The sequence below is a fragment of the Mercurialis annua genome, linkage group LG2, assembly GCF_937616625.2.
Source record: "Mercurialis annua linkage group LG2, ddMerAnnu1.2, whole genome shotgun sequence".
Taxonomy (NCBI): Eukaryota; Viridiplantae; Streptophyta; class Magnoliopsida; order Malpighiales; family Euphorbiaceae; genus Mercurialis; species Mercurialis annua.
Genome location: NC_065571.1, coordinates 56,396,577 through 56,414,724, shown reverse-complemented (window position 1 = coordinate 56,414,724; position 18,148 = coordinate 56,396,577). Strand labels below are relative to the sequence as shown.

The 18,148-nt window shown below is 33.5% G+C and overlaps 3 protein-coding genes across 3 annotated transcripts; 1 reads left to right on the top strand and 2 right to left on the bottom strand.

Annotated features, from left to right (window-relative positions):
- The first annotated feature begins 273 nt into the window (after positions 1-273).
- On the top strand, positions 274-9,233 carry LOC126668949 (extra-large guanine nucleotide-binding protein 3-like). The gene is made up of 8 exons (XM_050362210.1): positions 274-1,384; positions 1,481-1,618; positions 4,228-4,332; positions 4,449-4,634; positions 5,309-5,486; positions 6,836-7,077; positions 8,103-8,272; positions 8,374-9,233. The coding sequence occupies exons 1-8, from the start codon at positions 401-403 to the stop codon at positions 8,921-8,923; spliced, it is 2,553 nt and encodes an 850-aa protein (XP_050218167.1). The 5' UTR covers positions 274-400; the 3' UTR covers positions 8,924-9,233.
- A 1,054-nt stretch (positions 9,234-10,287) lies between these two features.
- On the bottom strand, positions 10,288-11,848 carry LOC126669709 (U-box domain-containing protein 21-like). The gene has a single exon (XM_050363251.2). The coding sequence runs from the start codon at positions 11,724-11,726 to the stop codon at positions 10,434-10,436; it is 1,293 nt and encodes a 430-aa protein (XP_050219208.1). The 5' UTR covers positions 11,727-11,848; the 3' UTR covers positions 10,288-10,433.
- Positions 11,849-13,369: 1,521 nt separating this feature from the next.
- Positions 13,370-16,027, bottom strand: LOC126670393 (uncharacterized). Its single transcript, XM_050364106.2, has 3 exons — positions 15,687-16,027; positions 13,776-13,831; positions 13,370-13,522 (listed from the first exon to the last, which is right to left on the bottom strand). Exons 1-3 carry the CDS (start codon positions 15,939-15,941, stop codon positions 13,444-13,446), a joined length of 390 nt encoding a protein of 129 aa, XP_050220063.1. The 5' UTR covers positions 15,942-16,027; the 3' UTR covers positions 13,370-13,443.
- Between the last annotated feature and the right edge of the window lie 2,121 nt (positions 16,028-18,148).

The following is an 18,148-nucleotide window of genomic DNA, read 5'->3' as shown; positions in this document are numbered from 1 at the left end:
ACGAACAGTTAAACGAGATGTTCGTAAACGTAAATAAATTGAACACCACTATATTCATTTTCACCTCGTTTGAATAAATGAATATAAATTCAAGTTCAAACTCGGTTCACATATAATACGAACGAACACGAACCGAGCTCTTACTGAGCAAGAAGCCGAGTAGCCTAGTTCGTTTACATCCCTTCGTTGTTGCATAAAACCGGTGGTTGGAGCGAACAAACCGACCGAATCACCAAAGAACCAGTCTTAAAGACGGTTTTACTAGTTTTAAACATTGAAAATTACAACACTTGCATAAAATACAAATTCCAGCCAACTCACTGAACTCAACTTATTTTCTCGACTATTTCATCAAATTTTCCTTCATTTTCTCACCAACCAAACACTCAATCAATCAAACATGACAACTACAGAGACAGCAACATCATTAGCAACAGAATTAGACGAAGAAGAAGAAGAAAAATGGAAATCAGTTTTAAGAAAGATGTTACCCGCCGGTGCTCCGTTACCAGACGAAGAACACCTCGACTACTCAATCGCCGTTGAATATCAAGGTCCTCCGCTTCCTTACGACGTCCCTCGCGTCGATCCGCTTAATCTAAATCACGCTCCCGTCGTTACTCCGATTACCGGTGATGCTCATACAACTCATACTAATAATATCCCTAAATTTAACCGTTTCAGAACTGGAAATTTGAATTTTAATTCGAGTTCGAGTTCGAGTTCAAGTATGTTAGTTAAGAACAGAGAACTAAATGAGGTAAAGAGTACGAGTGTATTTAAATCCGGTAATCATCCCGTTTTCTCGGAAACGGATGATGATAATGTTATTTTTAATGATAAAGATGATGATTATGATGATGTTGATGGTGATGAGGGTTATTCATCAACGCAATCGAGTGCTGCGTTTGATGATTCCGTGGCAGGGAGTGCCGCAGTTATTGAGAAATTGAAGAAGAATAAGGATAGGAAAAGAGGAGAGTGTAGTAGATGTGGTAAGAGGAATCGATTGAAGGAGAGAGAGGCGTGTTTAGTGTGCGATTCGAGGTATTGTAGTAATTGTTTACTTAAAGCTATGGGATCAATGCCTGAAGGAAGGAAATGTGTTGGTTGTATTGGATATCCAATTGAGGAATCTAAGAGGTCTAGTTTAGGTAAGTGTTCGAGACTTTTGTCGAAAGTTTGCAGTTCTTTGGAAGTTAGACAGATTATGAGAGCTGAGAGAGAATGTGGAGCTAATCAATTGAGACCTGAACAGTTGTTTTTGAATGGGAGAGCGCTTACTCGTGAAGAATTAGCTGAGGTTTTAGGGTGTCAGAATCCGCCTTTGAATTTAAAGCCGGGAAGGTATTGGTATGATAAGGATTCCGGCCTATGGGGAAAGGTATTGAAAATAAATGTAGATCACTAGATTGTTTTGTTTAAGAAATGATTTTATTGTTCATGTTTACAATTGTTGTTTACTTTGTCCTTGTTTCAGGAGGGAGAGAAGCCTGATAGGATTATCAGTTCGAAACTTAATGTTGGTGCTAAGCTTCTAGTGGATGCTAGCAATGGAAACACAAATGTTTATATGAATGGACGAGAAATTACCAAGATTGAGCTCAAAGTATTGAAGGTATTTAAAGTTCTTTTCCATTGCATGCCATTTAGTCAATGATAATAGGTGAATAGTTGATACGTATTATTAATTTTTGACGTAAGTTTTAGGAGCTTTTATCTTTTTGTTTGGTAAAAGCATCATAGAAAGGAGGGGTTGGCAAGATGATACATCCTTTTCACGTGGAATCCGATTGTTTCTATTTCAATATTCTTATACCTTGAACTTTTGATAACAGCATCTGTCTTTCAGTATAAGTTTATAGATCAAGATTAGATTTTATTTTTGTAGTAATTCTACAAAGCAAATTTATAATAACGTCATGGTATATGGAAATCCATTTTGTTTCTGAAATGGACCAAACATATTTAAATGACAATATACACTAGATGTTCAAGGTCTGCTGATAGAGAGAGTTAAAACAATATAATGGGACGGGAATGAATTGGACTCTTTTATTCAAAGTTCTACTTACGATTAATCTGCAAATTTAATGTGATAAGAAGTGCTAAACCAGTACGATAATAATGATTTCCTTTTTTGCTACTAATAGAAGAGTGATAATTATTAAGAGGTCCCTCTTTGCATGATTACGATTATTTGGACAATAAAAATGCATAAAAAGTGTCTGTGATTGATCAGCCACTCGGAAAGGATGAAATTAAAGAAGTCAAATTGGTATAATGAAATTTCAGAATTAAATTTGCTTGAATTTAAAAGGAAGTTTTGGTTCAGAATCTTATTATATTAAATTTGCTTGAATGTAATAGGAACTTTTGGTTCAGAATCTAATTATAGGTTAGAATTATATGAAAAGATGAAGTTGATCATAGTAAGCATCAGTAAGGATGGAGGTAAAATTTTCAAAGAAAACTTTTCAAGGGAGTTTCTTTTCATAGACAGCACATACACAGGACGGATTCCTCCAAAAGTTAACGATATATGCTTATGTAGTTTGCGTAATGATGACGCCACCAATATTTTTGGTTTAGGTGGTTTTTTTTTTGAGAATTTAACTCTTCTATGATTTTAGGGTATTACATGGCTAAAGTGTTATGGTGAAGTGAAACAAATATGTTAATTATACTGCCAGGTAGCATTTGGTGAGTGGCCTTTGTTGATAAGTTCTTTGGTTTTCTCACTTAACATACGAAAAATGTTTTCATTTGATGTTAATGACCTTCATAGAGGAGTATGTGCACTTTTTGTAGTTAACAGATTCACATAAAACAAGGAAACTCTATTTGAGGCTCGGCTTGTACCTTCAAAAATAACAAAGGCTTATAACTCTGTGGTCCCGGTTTGATAATGAACATAATTTTTTTTTAGAGAAATAGAGTTATATGAGCTAGAGAATAGCAAGTTACAATCAGGAATATGTAGATATTTCAGTGAAGAGCCAGTTTAGATTTGCTTAAATCTTTGAGCACGCCAATTGGAACCGTTTAGAATCCTCCGTGAGATGTGAACTAACTCCATCAAGACAGACAACATGCTGCAGTCAATTTTTTGGATTTCTTTTACACTTTCTTGTGAGTCAGTAAGTGATCCATGAAATTATAAAAGCAGGTAGTTTATAAAGGTCGATGTATAGTCTTGTAGGATTCCACCTTAGTTTTTCATTGGTCTATATAGAATGTGTTGATGATTGTTTTGATTAGTAGTGTGGTACTGTGGTCTATAAAGAACGTGTTGATGACTGTTTTGATTTGTAGTTGAACTTAAACCTCGTGGACTCTGGCGCAAGTGTCAAAGAATATGTTCTCGAATTGAGAAGTTCATGCTGGTCTCCAATTTATGTTCACTTATGGAATTGGTCCTTAGACATTTTAAATATTTCTTTGAGCCCCGTAATTTCTTTTTGCCTTTGATTCATTATGAAGTCAACAAGCTTCTAGAAGTTCTTTGTTTAATGGTATCTCCTGCTAATTAAGTTACTGATTTCAAAGCTATTCTGAAGCTAAATACTCCTTCAATGGTTTAATTTTCCATTATTTCATTTGTTTTTAACTTACCTCAAGGTCTTCACACATAAGGATGTTGCTGGTCTGTGCGGCATCTCAAATATCTTTTTAGTGAAATATTTATGAATAATTTAAGATTTTGCAGTTCTTATTGTTAGTAAAGATTGAACTTCAAAAACAAATTATGCATCTATACTTTGCTCATTATTTTGTTGAACAAACATAGTTCATATTATCTTTTATCTTGAAGATTACTGAGATTTTATGTTGCCCGAGTATTGGATATCAGTATATTGGTATCAGCTTCTTGTCTTCTGCAATATGTTCCATGTCTGCTCCTTTTCACCTTTATATGTGTTTTGTATGGCATTGTTGTTTATTTTTACTAGTTTAATTGATTGTATGAACACCAATGAGAGTTAGGTGAGTTTTTCATTCATTAAAGTCAATTTACAGTTTGCTTGAAAGTGATTGTTTGATGTTTTAAACTCGAAATTTAAACTTTTTTCTGAAACATGATTTCATGTATATACATTTATGGTTGCACAAACCTTGGATGATACCTTTGAATTCAATTGGGAGTTACATTATTTGCTTTTTAAGTTTTGGGTGATACAGATTTAGCTGTTGTCGTTTTTTATTAATTTTTTATTCATGTTGCAGCTGGCCAAGGTACAGTGCCCCAGTGATACACATTTTTGGGTATATGATGATGGATCTTATGAAGAAGAAGGCCAAAATAATATAAAAGGAAATATATGGGGAAAGGTTCTCTCATTATCTGTGGATAATCTCATGTTTTTCATCTTGCACTTACATTTCAAATCAACCCATAGTTTTGACTTGAAATTTTATTCAATTGCCATTTCATTGTTGGTAGGCAGGCATCTACTCGTTTCGTTTGTTCATTATTTTCACTGCCTGTACCACCTGGGAATTCTTTGGAGCCTAAAGACGATCCAACTGCCTTTTCAGGTAGGTCAATGCCTGATTATTTGGATCAGGGCAGGGTCCAGAAACTTCTGTTACTTGGTTTGGAGGGATCTGGAACCAGTACAATCTTTAAGCAGGTAGGTCATATCTCAGAATTTCTTCCTTCACTTCATTTTGCATATGTACTCACAATCATACATCTACTTCATATTTTTTTATTGGTATTCTTGTTCTTCAATTTGATTTGTTTCTTTTTTCACCATTTCACCTTTTTTGTCTTTCTTCTTGGGGGAAAATAAAATAAATTTTTTTGTTCTTTGAAAGGTACACTTTTTCTTGTTTGCCATTGATTTTATGGTACTTTATTTGTGTTGTGGAGGGTTTTAAGCAGATCTGTGTGCAATTTTCTTACCTCTTAAAGACGTTGGTGTGGGTTAGTAATGAAGTTTCAGAGTTTATGGGTGTTATTTATACTTTTCCTTGACCTTCACCTTAAATTACCCTCGCTCCATCTGTAATGTTACATTTTTCGAGTTATCAATTGGTAATGGTTTTAGCACCGATGATGTCTGCCTTATGTCTGTTCTTGCATATTTGTGATTTTGATCTCTTAGTTTAGTTGGGCAGATATTTGGTAAAGAGAATCTACTGGGACTTGTAATTTCTTAGAAAATGTTGAAATTTCAGTTGGATAGTCTTGTGTTTCGGACAATACAGTCACCAATAATGTTCTTGCATGACAATTATCTTCTTTTGCTTGATACCAACTTTAATTTGATTCGTCTATTCATTTCCCCTCCCGATGGAGCAGGCAAAATTTTTATATGGAAATAAATTCACTGTAGAAGAGCTGCAGAACATCAAGCTTATGATTCAAAGTAACATGTACAAATATCTTAGCATATTGCTTGAAGGACGAGAGAGGTTTGAAGAGGAAGCTTTAATGGAAAGTGAGACTGGTACTTTAAATCCTGAAGAATCTTCTTCAGGTATTCTCTTTTTCCTTATTCTTTTCCTCAGTTATGGTATCTTTATTTGTTGAAATTTTGGAATATGCCTTTAGCAGTCCCAAACTTCCCACAAGCTCTGAAAGATCCTCATTTCAATGCGTAGACACCTCTCTAGAATACCACTTGAGTGCTATAATTTGCTTATGTAGGGCATACACTGGGAAGAAAACAAATATTAGTATGGTCCAACTGGCAATGAACAAACAAGCTGCTTAATTACCGGAAAATAGTTCATCCTTGCTCCCATATCTTGCATCATTAAAATTTGAACTTTTCAGATGCAGGAGTTGGAAGTTTAAATCGGTTTTGAAATTTGTGTCTTTATACACAGAAGCAAGTTATCTAAATTAATCCACCCAATATCATGGCCAACAATTTTAGAGTTTTGCGAACTTTTACTCCAAATTTAAAAGAGCGGCGTATAAGCAGCCCTAGTGAAACTCCAGTTTTCTGTCACAACTCACAAGTCTGTGTTCGCGCAACATATGTTTTTCCTTTTCTTTAACAAAACTATTATTTTTATTCCTTGCTTAGGTTTTGGTAATGGTTATTTAGCAAATATTTAATTTCGTAATGGACATTTGCTATATGGCTATAATCATAGTTAATTTAAGAAGGAATAAGAATAATAGTTTTGTTAAATTACCTTTACTAAGATCCCCATTACCATAGTTAATTTATGTCAAATAAAGACATTTGCTTCCTGAACTTAGGCTTGCGATCATAAATTGCACTTGCTTGATAATCATCCTCTAACCTCAGTTTAATTACTTTACTAAATATCTTTGGCTTAGTTGTGAATATTCTATTTTATATAAGTTGGCTTGCAGTTAGCTGATGTTCATTCTTTGACATTTTCCTGTACAACTTAAGTTAGTCAGTGTTATACTATGTTTGTTTGAAATGATTCTGTGAGCTTGTTTAGTAGATTTAATTTGTTTTTAACTCTAAGACTATGCATGACAATAAACCACAGAAACTACTCCAATCTGCTTCTTAAAGCTGTTGACCAACTTATTTTCCTACCAGCATCATTCATATAAACCTTTCCCTATGATAGGGCATGACATGTCCTTTTAAGTTAGGAAATATATTATCAGAATTAGTGGTTTGTGCTGTCTGTTTCTGAGAAAAGTTTGTACCACATTCTTAATATTCAGCTGAACATTGGCTTAGTTTGTCAGCAATTCATTTTGTTCTTTCTTTCTCCTTTATGCTAGGAGTACTTGTAATATCTATTTTAGGATATAAAATTCTTAGTATGTGATTAGAGAAAGTTTTTCTCAGGGTCTTAAGACATATCATGTTCTTGCGATGAATAATTACAGGTGACACAGGAACTGAGGTTAATAAGCACTGTATATACTCCATCAACCAAAGGTTTAAGTATTTTTCTGATTGGTTATTGAATATCATGGCTACTGGAGATTTAGATGCTTTTTTCCCTGCTGCAACTAGAGAGTATGGTCCTATTGTTGGTGAGGTCTGGAAGGATCCCGCTATTCAGGAAACATACAAGAGAAGTGATGAATTGCATCTTCCTGATGTTGCCAAGTATTTTCTAGATAAGGTATTTCACAAGTATTCTCATTGTAAGTATGTTTTATTATGAGTAATTATAGGTCAACCTAGCTGATCCTTTAGTTTTCTTTACATAGGTCATCAAACTTGCTCTATATATAGATATTCTTCGTTGCCATTTTTTCATATGCTAAGTTTTCAAAATGTACATTTGAATTCTGTAAATTACTCTTTCAACCAAATTTATGTATACGTTGGGATTGCTTCCTAAGTGTTTTTAGGCGTTTTGTCTTAACACATAAACATATATCGTATATGAGGTACATCGGACATTAGCTTCAATTAGTGGTAAATTAATTTGCACTTTTGTTGCTATGATTACAGTAGGTCATTTGTTGAGATACACTGGTAATATCTTGTAGGTGTTGTGTTGATAGGAATCCTGTTTACTCCCCAGTTAAGGATCATCTCCACTGCAATTGACTTCTTCATGCTTAGTTTAGTCTTTATCTGATTTGTTCCGTCAATCAATATATTCCCTCTAAAATCAAATCCCAATTATAACATGAACAAAGAAGAAGAAAATTCTTTTTAATATTCAAAAACTTGAGCATAATAATTTCAGGAAAACCCAGTAATAGGAAGTTAAGAAAAATTGTGACTTAAATATAAAGATCCAGCATGCACATTTCTTGTTCTTTTATTTATAGATAAATTGGGAGTGCAATTTTTCATGGAAGTTCTTTAGATGAGATTATAAAAAGTATTTGGGCACATTTCTATTTTATTATATTTCTTTATCATAAAGAAAACTTTATCTAAATTCCTAATTTAGCTATGTATTTAAGTTCTGTCTCATATAGTGAAATATGTATCGTTTTTGAAAACTCAATTATTTATGTTTTTCTTGACCTGGATATTTCTGTTCAATTTTGTTTTTCTTCCAAATGTTATCATGAAATGTAATCCCCGTTGTATATAGATTGAGGGAGGATACTTGGTGAAGTAGCATTTGCTAGCGCTCGTTCAATTACTGCTGTTCATCCAATCGAGTCTCACTTATATGTCTTGCAGGCTGTTGATATTTCAAGTAATGAATATGAACCTTCAGAGAAAGACATTTTATATGCTGACGGAGTCACCCAGAGTAATAGCCTTGCGTCCATGGAATTTTCATTTGATGATAGAAGCCCAATGTCCGAGATTTACAATGACGACTTTGAATGTTTGCCTTCCTTTTCCAAGTAAGTTCTCCATTCTTTTAATCTATTATATTTTCCTACATTGCTATTGGTAGTAGGTTTTCAATTGACCGCCTCTTGTGGAAATTTTTCTAATGTCCAAGGTTCCAACTAATACGCATAAATTCCAAGGGATTGCTTGATGGTTGCAAATGGATAGAAATGTTTGCAGACGTAAGAGGAGTTATCTTCTGTGTCGCACTGAGCGACTATGATCAGATGTGGACCAATGGTCCAGGTTCTCATTATAATAAAATGCTCGCTACCAGAGACATGTTTGAGAGCTTGGTGACCCATCCCTGTTTTAGAGACGCTCCTTTCGTACTTTTATTGAATAAATACGACGCGTTTGAGGACAAAATCAACCAGGCTCCTTTATCTTCTTGTGAATGGTTTACAGACTTCAGCCCTTTGAAGGCTCATCACAATAGTCAGTCTCTGGCTCACCAAGCTTACTATTATGTGGCAATGAAATTTAAGGAGCTATATTCTTCGCTTACTGGCCGTAAGTTGTTTGTTTGCCAGACAAGAGCCCGTGAACGTATCTCAGTTGACGAGGCATTCAAGTATGTAAGGGAGGTTCTTAAGTGGGATGAAGAAAAAGACGATAACATGTACGGAATGAACGGGGATGATTCATTTTACAGTTCGTAAATGGCCTCAGGCAGGTTGACATTTTTAACTTGGAGATTGGTGAGTTTTATTTGACAATTACAGATCTCATTAAATATTTCGAGATTGATTCGGGTTGGACGGAATTCTTTCATCTGTAAATGTTTATTATCATAAAAGCGATCATTTATTAAAAAATGACTGGTTATCAAATAATTGAAGAGCCAAGAGCAATTTATTTATTATACTTAAATGACATTCATAAAATGTATGTAATGAATTATGAGTTCAACACACTCCGTTGGGCAGAAACTGAATCAGTTTATGTGATTATTCTATTTTATTGTTTGAATATCTTGTACATATTGGGAAGGTTTTTTTGTCAATGGTTACTTTTATCTTTGAATATCTTGTACATATTGGGAAGGTTTTTTTAAAATAGTTTTTTCTTTCAATATTTAATTTAATTTCTAACTTTTATATGTCCACACACACCCTCGCATCGGTTTTTGCATGACGTTCTTAATGTGCCCCCCAGTTTCACATGTTACTGTGCATACTGCTGCTTGTCTTTGTTCCTATTTTTGTTCAAAGTTGAGATATATTATATTGATAAACTTATAAAGTACATCGTAAATCAACTGCTATAACAAATCAAAACAATAAAATAAACCGAATAATTGATCTATCTGAGCCGGAAAAAAAAACATAAAAATGAAATTTTTACAACACAATATCTAAAGGATTCAAGTGTTGAAAATATATGAACACCATTTACCTTCTAGTGTTTACATTTTCAACTTGTTTCATTCCTACTATACTTTAGTGATATGATCACAACCTCTCGAACAAACACTATACTGTCTCAGCCATACAAATTAAAATTATCAAATCATATAAAAAACACACATCAAACAACACAAATAGATTCATAACAAGGTTTATTTATCAAAAAGTATTTAAAAAAACCCTAGATAGATATATGTACGGGTGAATAGATGGTGATTTAAATTTACTGGTTAAAGAAACTCGGAAATCATTATCCCTTCAACCTCAAAAACATGATTTTTAAAATTGTCAATTTTCTATCTTATTTTCTTGCTTTTAGTTTTAATTGTACCTATTTTTTATTTTTTTTAATTAGAGTTCTTTCACTTGGAAAAACTACAAATTTGCTTTCATATTTACACAGTCTCAATTTTAGTATTTTTCTAAAAATATTAAGGGCTTATTTAGACTATGTATTAAATGTGAAGGACATATTTTAACATTTTTCAGAGTAAACAAAAATCCAATTTTGAAAAATACATACAATTAAAACTGAAAACTAAAAAATATGATAAAATTGACGATTTTTAAAGTAATATAAACAAAAAAAGACGAAACAGAGGGGTAATTTTGGATGATTAGGCCAAAAAATAAAGATATTCTATTTCTATAAAGTAAAAGTGGTTACATTAATTTGTATATCTAAAACTCATTTCTACAAAATATTATAATACACATAAATATATTTCAGTCTTCAATTGAAACTTAGATCCTATAAAACCCTTCAAAATGAACGTTTGAGATTCTTGAAATCTACAGACTCAATGCATTCAACTCCATTTCTATAAGGATTCATCATTTTCAAAAGCTCAGTAGCTTTCTCTTTGGTCTCATCACCACACCCAACTTGCAACAGTAATACCAGCTTTTGAAAAGCACCAACTTGAAGAGCTTCAATGGCAGTTTCCTCTTGTCTGCCATTCTTGTTAAGTTTCCAAATGGCAGAAACCGAATACTCCGTCGCCAAGTCCGAAACTCTCAACATTTTCTTAACCAAAACCGGCCATGTTAGGGCATTACTGTAAGCCTCTTCTCTCCCTTGTTTAATGTCACAAAGTTTGTCAAAAACGCCTAAAGCTTTCTCCGTAACGCTTCGGTTGCCCTCGATGATGATTTCGATGACTAGAGAAACTAAACCTAGTTTCACAAACTTTGATTTGGTTTGATCCGATGAAAGGAGATGGAAAATTACGATGAGTGAAGCTTTGGTTGTTTTAGGGCAAATTGGCCGTTTGATTAACTTGAATAGCACGTCATTTATTCCTTCAATGGATGCTAATGATTCTGCATGTTGTTGATCGGAAGAAAGAAGGTATTTCAGTGTATTAATGGAGTTTTGTTTCGATGAGAGATTATCTCTATGTTCTAATAACCATACCATTGAATTTAAAGATTCTTGTGAACCTAAGTATATTTGTGACTCTATGTTTAACATAGGGGACATCATCCAACTCATTGCGGATAATATTTCCTCGAAAACGGTTGCGTTTCTTTGGAAATCATTATTCGAATCCCTTGCGAATGCATGTAATGTTGCCGCTAAGCCTCCGCTTGCTCCATTCGCGATAATGCAACGCCTATTCCGCTCGCTTTCGTTGCCCCATTTCTTGATTTTTCGAACTATTTCTATCGTTTCCAATCTGTCTAATCGCTTCGTTGAAGCCTCGAGGCATGAAAGAATCTCGGACACTTGAGTTGCGGACACGGGAACTCTTGGTGTCGGAATGCGTTGGACTCCTTTGTTACGATTCGCTACGCACCAATCTTGAATCATTTCCCTGAGAGTATGATTAGGTATCTGATCAAAGCTGTTAAGCATTTGATTCGAAACGGGGCACATGAAGTTACCGTCTTCGAGCCATGATTCGATGTTTTCGCGATCGTACGTTATACCGGAAGATAAAGTGACCGGATCTTTCATAAGATCTAAAGAAATAGGACAAATAAAATGATTCGGAATCACCACCTCCATTTTCGAGTTGCGAACACTTCTTTTTCTTCGCCAACCAAACACCATTTTATGAGATATATAATTAAGAACCGAATCAAATTAAGAATGCAAAAAAATGATAAAGATTTGACAAGATTATGAATTTGAATTATTATGTGGCTTTGAAGTTATGATATATACTATATATAAAGAGAGGGAGAAAAAAGATTAGGTCTTAGACACGGTATTAAATCAGCTTTAAAGACTATATAACTCAGTCGAGACGCCGAAAGAAAGAATTGAAAGTGAGAAATGTTCAAATTTAAATAAAAACTGTGAAGAGTATGTCTTGTTGAATGGGAATATTTGAATATTGAACGTTGAATCTTTCAAACTTTCATGTTTTTCTGTTGCAAAATTGACAACATTTGTTTTTGGGTATTGTTCTCCAACTAGGCCTTTTCAGTGTAAAATGTTACGGCAAAATGATTTTTTTACTGAATTACTAAACACCGTCCCTTTTTACTACGCACCGCCTCCACACATTACCTTTTTGACCTTTCTTTATATAAAAACAAAAACAAATCCTTTGAATTTATTCAAACCTATCAAACGAAAACCATATTCTATAGTGTAAATGTTGAATTCTGGGGGAGATAGAGGTCTGGAACCGCCGGTAAGCATTCGATTTTAAGTGTTTTTATCGTATTAATGTTTTTTTTTTCTAAATTTCCGGGCTGACGCGAACCGGGGACGTCAGCCCGGAAATTTTTCGTCAAAATGGGAGACGTCTCAGAAGGACGTCTCTCCATCTGGGCCGACGCCCCAGGTGGTGTCGGCCCCACTGGTAGTTAATAAAAAAAACTTAAAAAAACCAATTTTATGTCGGAAAAGCTAGAAAAAATTATTGTGGAATGTCGATACTCGTTATCCGTCATTTTAATCGACGTATTCGAATGTGATTAAGAGTTTTTTTTAAAGAAGGGCAAAAATGAATTTTTAGGGGCGGTGTCAAGTAATTAGGAACGGCGAATAATAAAACCCTTTTTTTATACCACAATTTTTACCATCTAATCGAGTATATATTTTAAAAAAAAAATAATATTTTAGTCTGTCAATTTCATATTTTGAAATAAAATATCAAAGCCACAAATTATATATATTCTTGAAATTTATTTTTATAATTTTATAATTTTATTAAATAATTATTTTACACAGTTGGTCTTTAATTTTAATTTAATAATGCTTATTTTAATTTAAAATTAGAATTATATATCCAAAAGTAGATCTAATTTAATGGTTGAACATTTTTATTCCCATTTACAAAATTGGCAGATCAGAATGGATTTAGTCTAAGATAAACATTATTATAAAAAATGTTATTATTGATTTTTCCAATTTTTTCTTAAAAACAGCATTTTAAGAATAAGATCAAAAGATGAAATGAATCAAAAAAATTGGAACACAAAAGTATCACATAAAAAAGGTAGGCAAAATTAAGGAGAATAATGTAATGAGAGAAATAATTTTTAGTATAGGATAATAAAATCATTTATAAATTAAAAATAGAAGCTGAGTACAAAACCCTCACTCTAGAAACAGCTAACATAAAGAAACTGGGAGGCTCTCACGTCTCACCGGCCGGATTCATCCTTTAATCTCCACAAGAGAATAACAATTTGGTTCTATGTAAAAGCAAATGCCATCAAACAGGAAATTCAGAAATCATAAAAGAAAATGTGTGGATGGGATGCAATACAAATTTTACAGAGTAAACCTGTGCCTAATCATGAGATGAATTCAACTACTGGTCCTTCTGCCGTTTCTCCGCCTCCTCCAACCTTTGAAGCTCCTGGTTAAATTTGCATATGCGATAAACACACCTGCAATACACAAACATATAACTAACATCAGACTCCCAAAACTTCTTTGCTGTAAAAACATAAGTAGCACAGGCACTTTATTCAATCAACATTTCCATTTCGGAAATGTGCCGGAAACTTGGCGTTTCGGAAAAGGAACTTCAATTAGCATAGGAAACCTTAAAATAAGGTTGTTAAGTGTCCCGTTTTCCGTATACATGTCTCTGTCACATAGTTCACATAGGTAAAAACCGTAAGATTTCAGCTCACATACCAGTAAAGCAGGCATGCTGAAGCACATAAAATCACATTCCTCTGAGCTTTGTAAATCTGCAAACCAAAAACTCATCAAAAAGAGAAATGAATAGCTTGCAACTAAATTTCGTTAAACAAATAAATCATTTTTTGTCGGATGATCAATATCAAGAGAGAGTTAAAATGGCGGAAAGGCCATCTCTTATGTTCCACTGTAATTTCCCAAAAGCATATCATGCTTCAGTATACTGTATAATAAAGGTAATCCTAAAAGGGTCGGAATTTTCAACGTCCTTGATAAAGTTCAATGTCCAAAAATCGAACCGAACAGACAAATGGTTCAATTTGATATTTAAAAATAAAACATTTTTCAGTTCTGTTCAGTTTTGGAGGTAACAAAATTTCAGTTATGTTTTGGCAAAAATCGAGCAGAAAAAACCAAACCGAAATCAACAGAACCGAACTCCTAATTGAGGGCTGTGAGGATTATCGGAGAAAATAATGACAAACAAAATTCTTGTGTTTACTGTCAGCTGAATTATGTCTTAGGCAATGCATTTCCTTCGAGATATTAGCAATACACATGCAGCTGAAAACATCACAATACATGAAACAGTATGTGGCTAAGAAAGCACATGTAATGCGGTTCAGGATCAGCAATTAATACATAGCTTGCGACTGGAGTTCAAAAGCAAGAGCTGCAGAGAGGAGGAACCTTTTCCTTAATTGGCTTCAAAGGACAAAGAGATTCAAAGCCTTCCCATGTTAGCAAAAAGGAAGGGTACTAAACTAACCCATTTCCACAGGGGATTGCAATTTAATAAATAGCACTATTGAATCAAATTTCTTATCATTAAGAAGTGCAAGTCGGGGCATCACATGTTCTGTCTCGCAAAATAAAACTAAAATTTTGAAAAACACAGTTTACCATCTTATTTTAGATATAAAATTAGGGCCAGACACAGCAATACTACTTTCTTAAAGCTTCCATTATGAGAAAGAAACTGCTTCTTGTTACATGATAGTAAAAATATATTTACCAACTTTTTCCAGACTAACAAACCCTTAAATAAGGATCACTCTATACCATTTTGCACTTCTCAACAAATATATGTTGTATTATTAGGAGTAATCAAAATCAAAACTCGGTATAATATCTTTTAAAATCTTGAAAGTAGTGCTACCATACAGAAGTTCCACAGGTGTTATACAATCTTGAATACAAACGTGAGAAAAATAAGACACGCACATGCGCATAGGTTTCACACATAGCCGCACTCTGGAAGCTGCGATATCAATCATCCAAGCATAAGAGACATCTACCTAATATAGCATACATTTGTATTTTCTCAGCTGTTATGTTAATCGTAGACTACTAGTTTTTATAGTAGTGTTATATTTCCTAGTTGTATTCTCGACGATTTTCTAATCCTTGAATATCTAACGTATTCCACGCGTCCCAATATATTTAATAGCATAAGTACGTGCATAATGGACAAGGATAAAGGAACAAATTGCTCTTTCACACAGCCATTTACAGCTAATCCTTCAGATTAAAGCAAAAACGTCAACATTCAATTCAGAGTTCGTAGTATAATTATCTCAATTCTCTAGATACTCACTTGTCATTAATAACACGATGATGCATATTTGTAATTAAATGCTACTTCACATAACTTTGGAAACGTTAGTAGTCTGTTTGCACCTTTCCAAACCATGAGGACATATCTGATCCTTTGCCCAAACGTTAGGGGCATATACGACCTCTATCCCTTGTTTAATTGACTTAGCTAAGAAACAGTAAACCCTAATCTACAAAGAAACTCTAATCTGATCTATTTTAATTAATTTAAACAACTCAAATCTGATTTTCACAAACCTAAATATAAAATCAATCAATTAATCAGCTCTTAATTAAAAGAATACTCACAGTTTTTTCATAGCGATCTCTCTCGGCAGCAGTGCAGATCTCAGAGGTGCACATCAACCGATGCTCGTTCTTCCAATAAATATCGAGAAGCTGGAAGCCGGCGAACGGGATAATAAAGAGAGCTGGTTGAAGAATCAGAGAAACGAGAGATACTAATCGGTACTTCAACGCTTTTGGCGACGGAACTGTTAAAATCGCCGCTAGAACTGCTTCTGCTGCCACCACGTAAGTCAATATCATCCACTGCAACGCCATTTTTTGGTTGCTCTGGTTTGATCTGGTTTGTTTCGGACAGCTAGGTAATGAATTGAACGTGAGCTTTTTTTTTTACTTATGAGTTTTGTTTGTGTTTCTTTTTTGGGAAATTCTTACCTAGACCCGGTCTATAAATTTTCCATGCACGTATCCAATGAGTTGTTAGAAAATCAAATACAATCTTTTCTGGGTAATTGATTCTAGAGATCACTCAACTTTACAAATATATCAAAATGATCACTGAACTAAAAAACGCTACAAAATGATCATCATACTAAGCATTTCCTTACACAGGGAAGTCACTATCCCATTTCCGATCACTTTTATCACACGTGGCAGCCGGATTTTTTTATAGTTCAAATCACAAGCCATTATCATCTGAAAAAAGCATAATTCACTCCTCAACTTTGCAAATATTTTACAAAATAAAAATTAATAGTTTTGTTTACATTCTGACCATCTTCTACCTATTTCCTACCCATCTCAACTCGCGACTACCACCCACATCCGCGACAGTTCACCGCCGCCTAAGCTCCTCCAGATGAAGCACCTCTTTGTCTGGTTCAAATCCAAACGAAATCCATGAAGATCTTTTAGTCGGGTCCAAAGCCAGACAAAGAATCATCTGGGTTTGAACCAGACGAACCGAAATACTTATAAGAGATCAGTTCATACAAATTAGAGAAGAGCAGTGAATATTAAATGGAAATGAAGACTACCCAGCTTCTAAAACAAACGAAGAGACAAGAAATTGAAAGAAAAAAGAGTGAAAAAAGATGTAATCATTAGTGAATTCAAAAGCAGAGTCATTGAGTAGTTGCGATTTCAAGACATTATAAACCTCAAAGAACTTGGGTTTTGGATCTGTCATGTTCGGCTCTGTAATTATGAATATGAAGTCTGATTTTTAATTTTATTTTTGCTATTGAAAGGATAATATTGGTTCATGAAAATGCTAGTGAAGAGAAAATGCGCCATTCTTGAAACTGACGTGCAAATGTAAGAGTTTATTTATCTACATAACATTTTAATGTTTTTTATGAGTTTAATTTGACATTAATTGGTTATTCAAGTTTCAAATCAGTAATGAGTTTCATGTATGATCTACACCTATGCAACATAAACTTTGTTGGCTTAATTCGTTGTTTTTGGACAGCTAGCATGTAGAAGATGGGTAGGAGGTGGGTTGAAGATGGTGAAAATCTGAAACAAAAAAATTAATTTTTGTTTTAAAAATTATGTGTAAAGTTGAAGGGTGCAAATAACCTTTTTTTAGATGATGTGGCTTGTGATATGGACTCCAAATAAAATCCGACTGCCACATGGGATAAAATTGACCGGAACTCTCTTAGTGACCTCCCTGTGTAAGAAAATGTGTAGTATGATGACTATTTTGTAGTGTTTTTTAGTTCAGTGACCATTTTGATATATCTGGAAAGTTGAGTGACCTCCGAAATCAATTACCCATTTTGTTTCTTTTCTTATTATTTTCTCTTTCTTCTCATTTTTCTAACACCTTATTGGATGGGTCCATGAATTTTTCATAAACCGGGTCTAGGTCTTCTTTTTTATGCCTTCCTTAACGACCAAGGCTTTTTGCTAATAGGAAAAATTAGGCAAATACCTAATTAGGAAAAATATTACTAGTATTTTGTAACCCTTATTTGATGACTTTTTTGTTGTACCGCAGCGTGTTTTTTAATTACTTTTTTACTCGGTCTATTTAATTTTTATACCTAAATTTTACTCCATCTATTTTCCTTTCTAATAAACTTCTTATTCTATCAAAAAAATTCGTTTTCAGCTCATTATTTCTGTCAAGATCTTTATTTTTATTCTCAGCGATTTATTTCTTCTATATTTTTTCAAATCTGATCGAATTAAATAGATTGATTTTTCTAATTCTATCATCACTTCTTAAAAATTTATTGTGAATTTCAAATTTAATTTTTAGTCCGCTCGAATTTTTAATTTGTAATCAAATCGCTTCAAATTTTACTTTGAATTCAAATCAAACGATCATAACATTCTATAAAAACAATGAAAAATGTAAATTACAAATTTATTTATTCTCATTAAAAATCTATTAAAAACGGTTTCAAACAGTTTCAAATACAGTTTCAAACGGTTTTAAAAAGTTTCTTATTATCATTTAATAGAAGTTTATAGAATGATTTCAAACAGCTTACAAGCGTTTCAAACAGTTT

Bases quoted from the DNA above. Each gene is read 5' to 3' on its own strand.
- LOC126668949 (XM_050362210.1), top strand. From the start codon at position 401: ATGACAACTACAGAGACAGCAACATCATTAGCAACAGAATTAGACGAA. The intron at 1,619-4,227 runs GTATTTAAAGTT...TTCATGTTGCAG, and splicing joins TTGAGCTCAAAGTATTGAAG to CTGGCCAAGGTACAGTGCCC. The intron at 5,487-6,835 runs GTATTCTCTTTT...GAATAATTACAG, and splicing joins TCCTGAAGAATCTTCTTCAG to GTGACACAGGAACTGAGGTT.
- LOC126669709 (XM_050363251.2), bottom strand. From the start codon at position 11,726: ATGGTGTTTGGTTGGCGAAGAAAAAGAAGTGTTCGCAACTCGAAAATG.
- LOC126670393 (XM_050364106.2), bottom strand. From the start codon at position 15,941: ATGGCGTTGCAGTGGATGATATTGACTTACGTGGTGGCAGCAGAAGCA. The intron at 13,832-15,686 runs GTGAGTATTCTT...TTTGGTTTGCAG, and splicing joins GAGATCGCTATGAAAAAACT to ATTTACAAAGCTCAGAGGAA. The intron at 13,523-13,775 runs GTATGTGAGCTG...TGTGTATTGCAG, and splicing joins TCAGCATGCCTGCTTTACTG to GTGTGTTTATCGCATATGCA.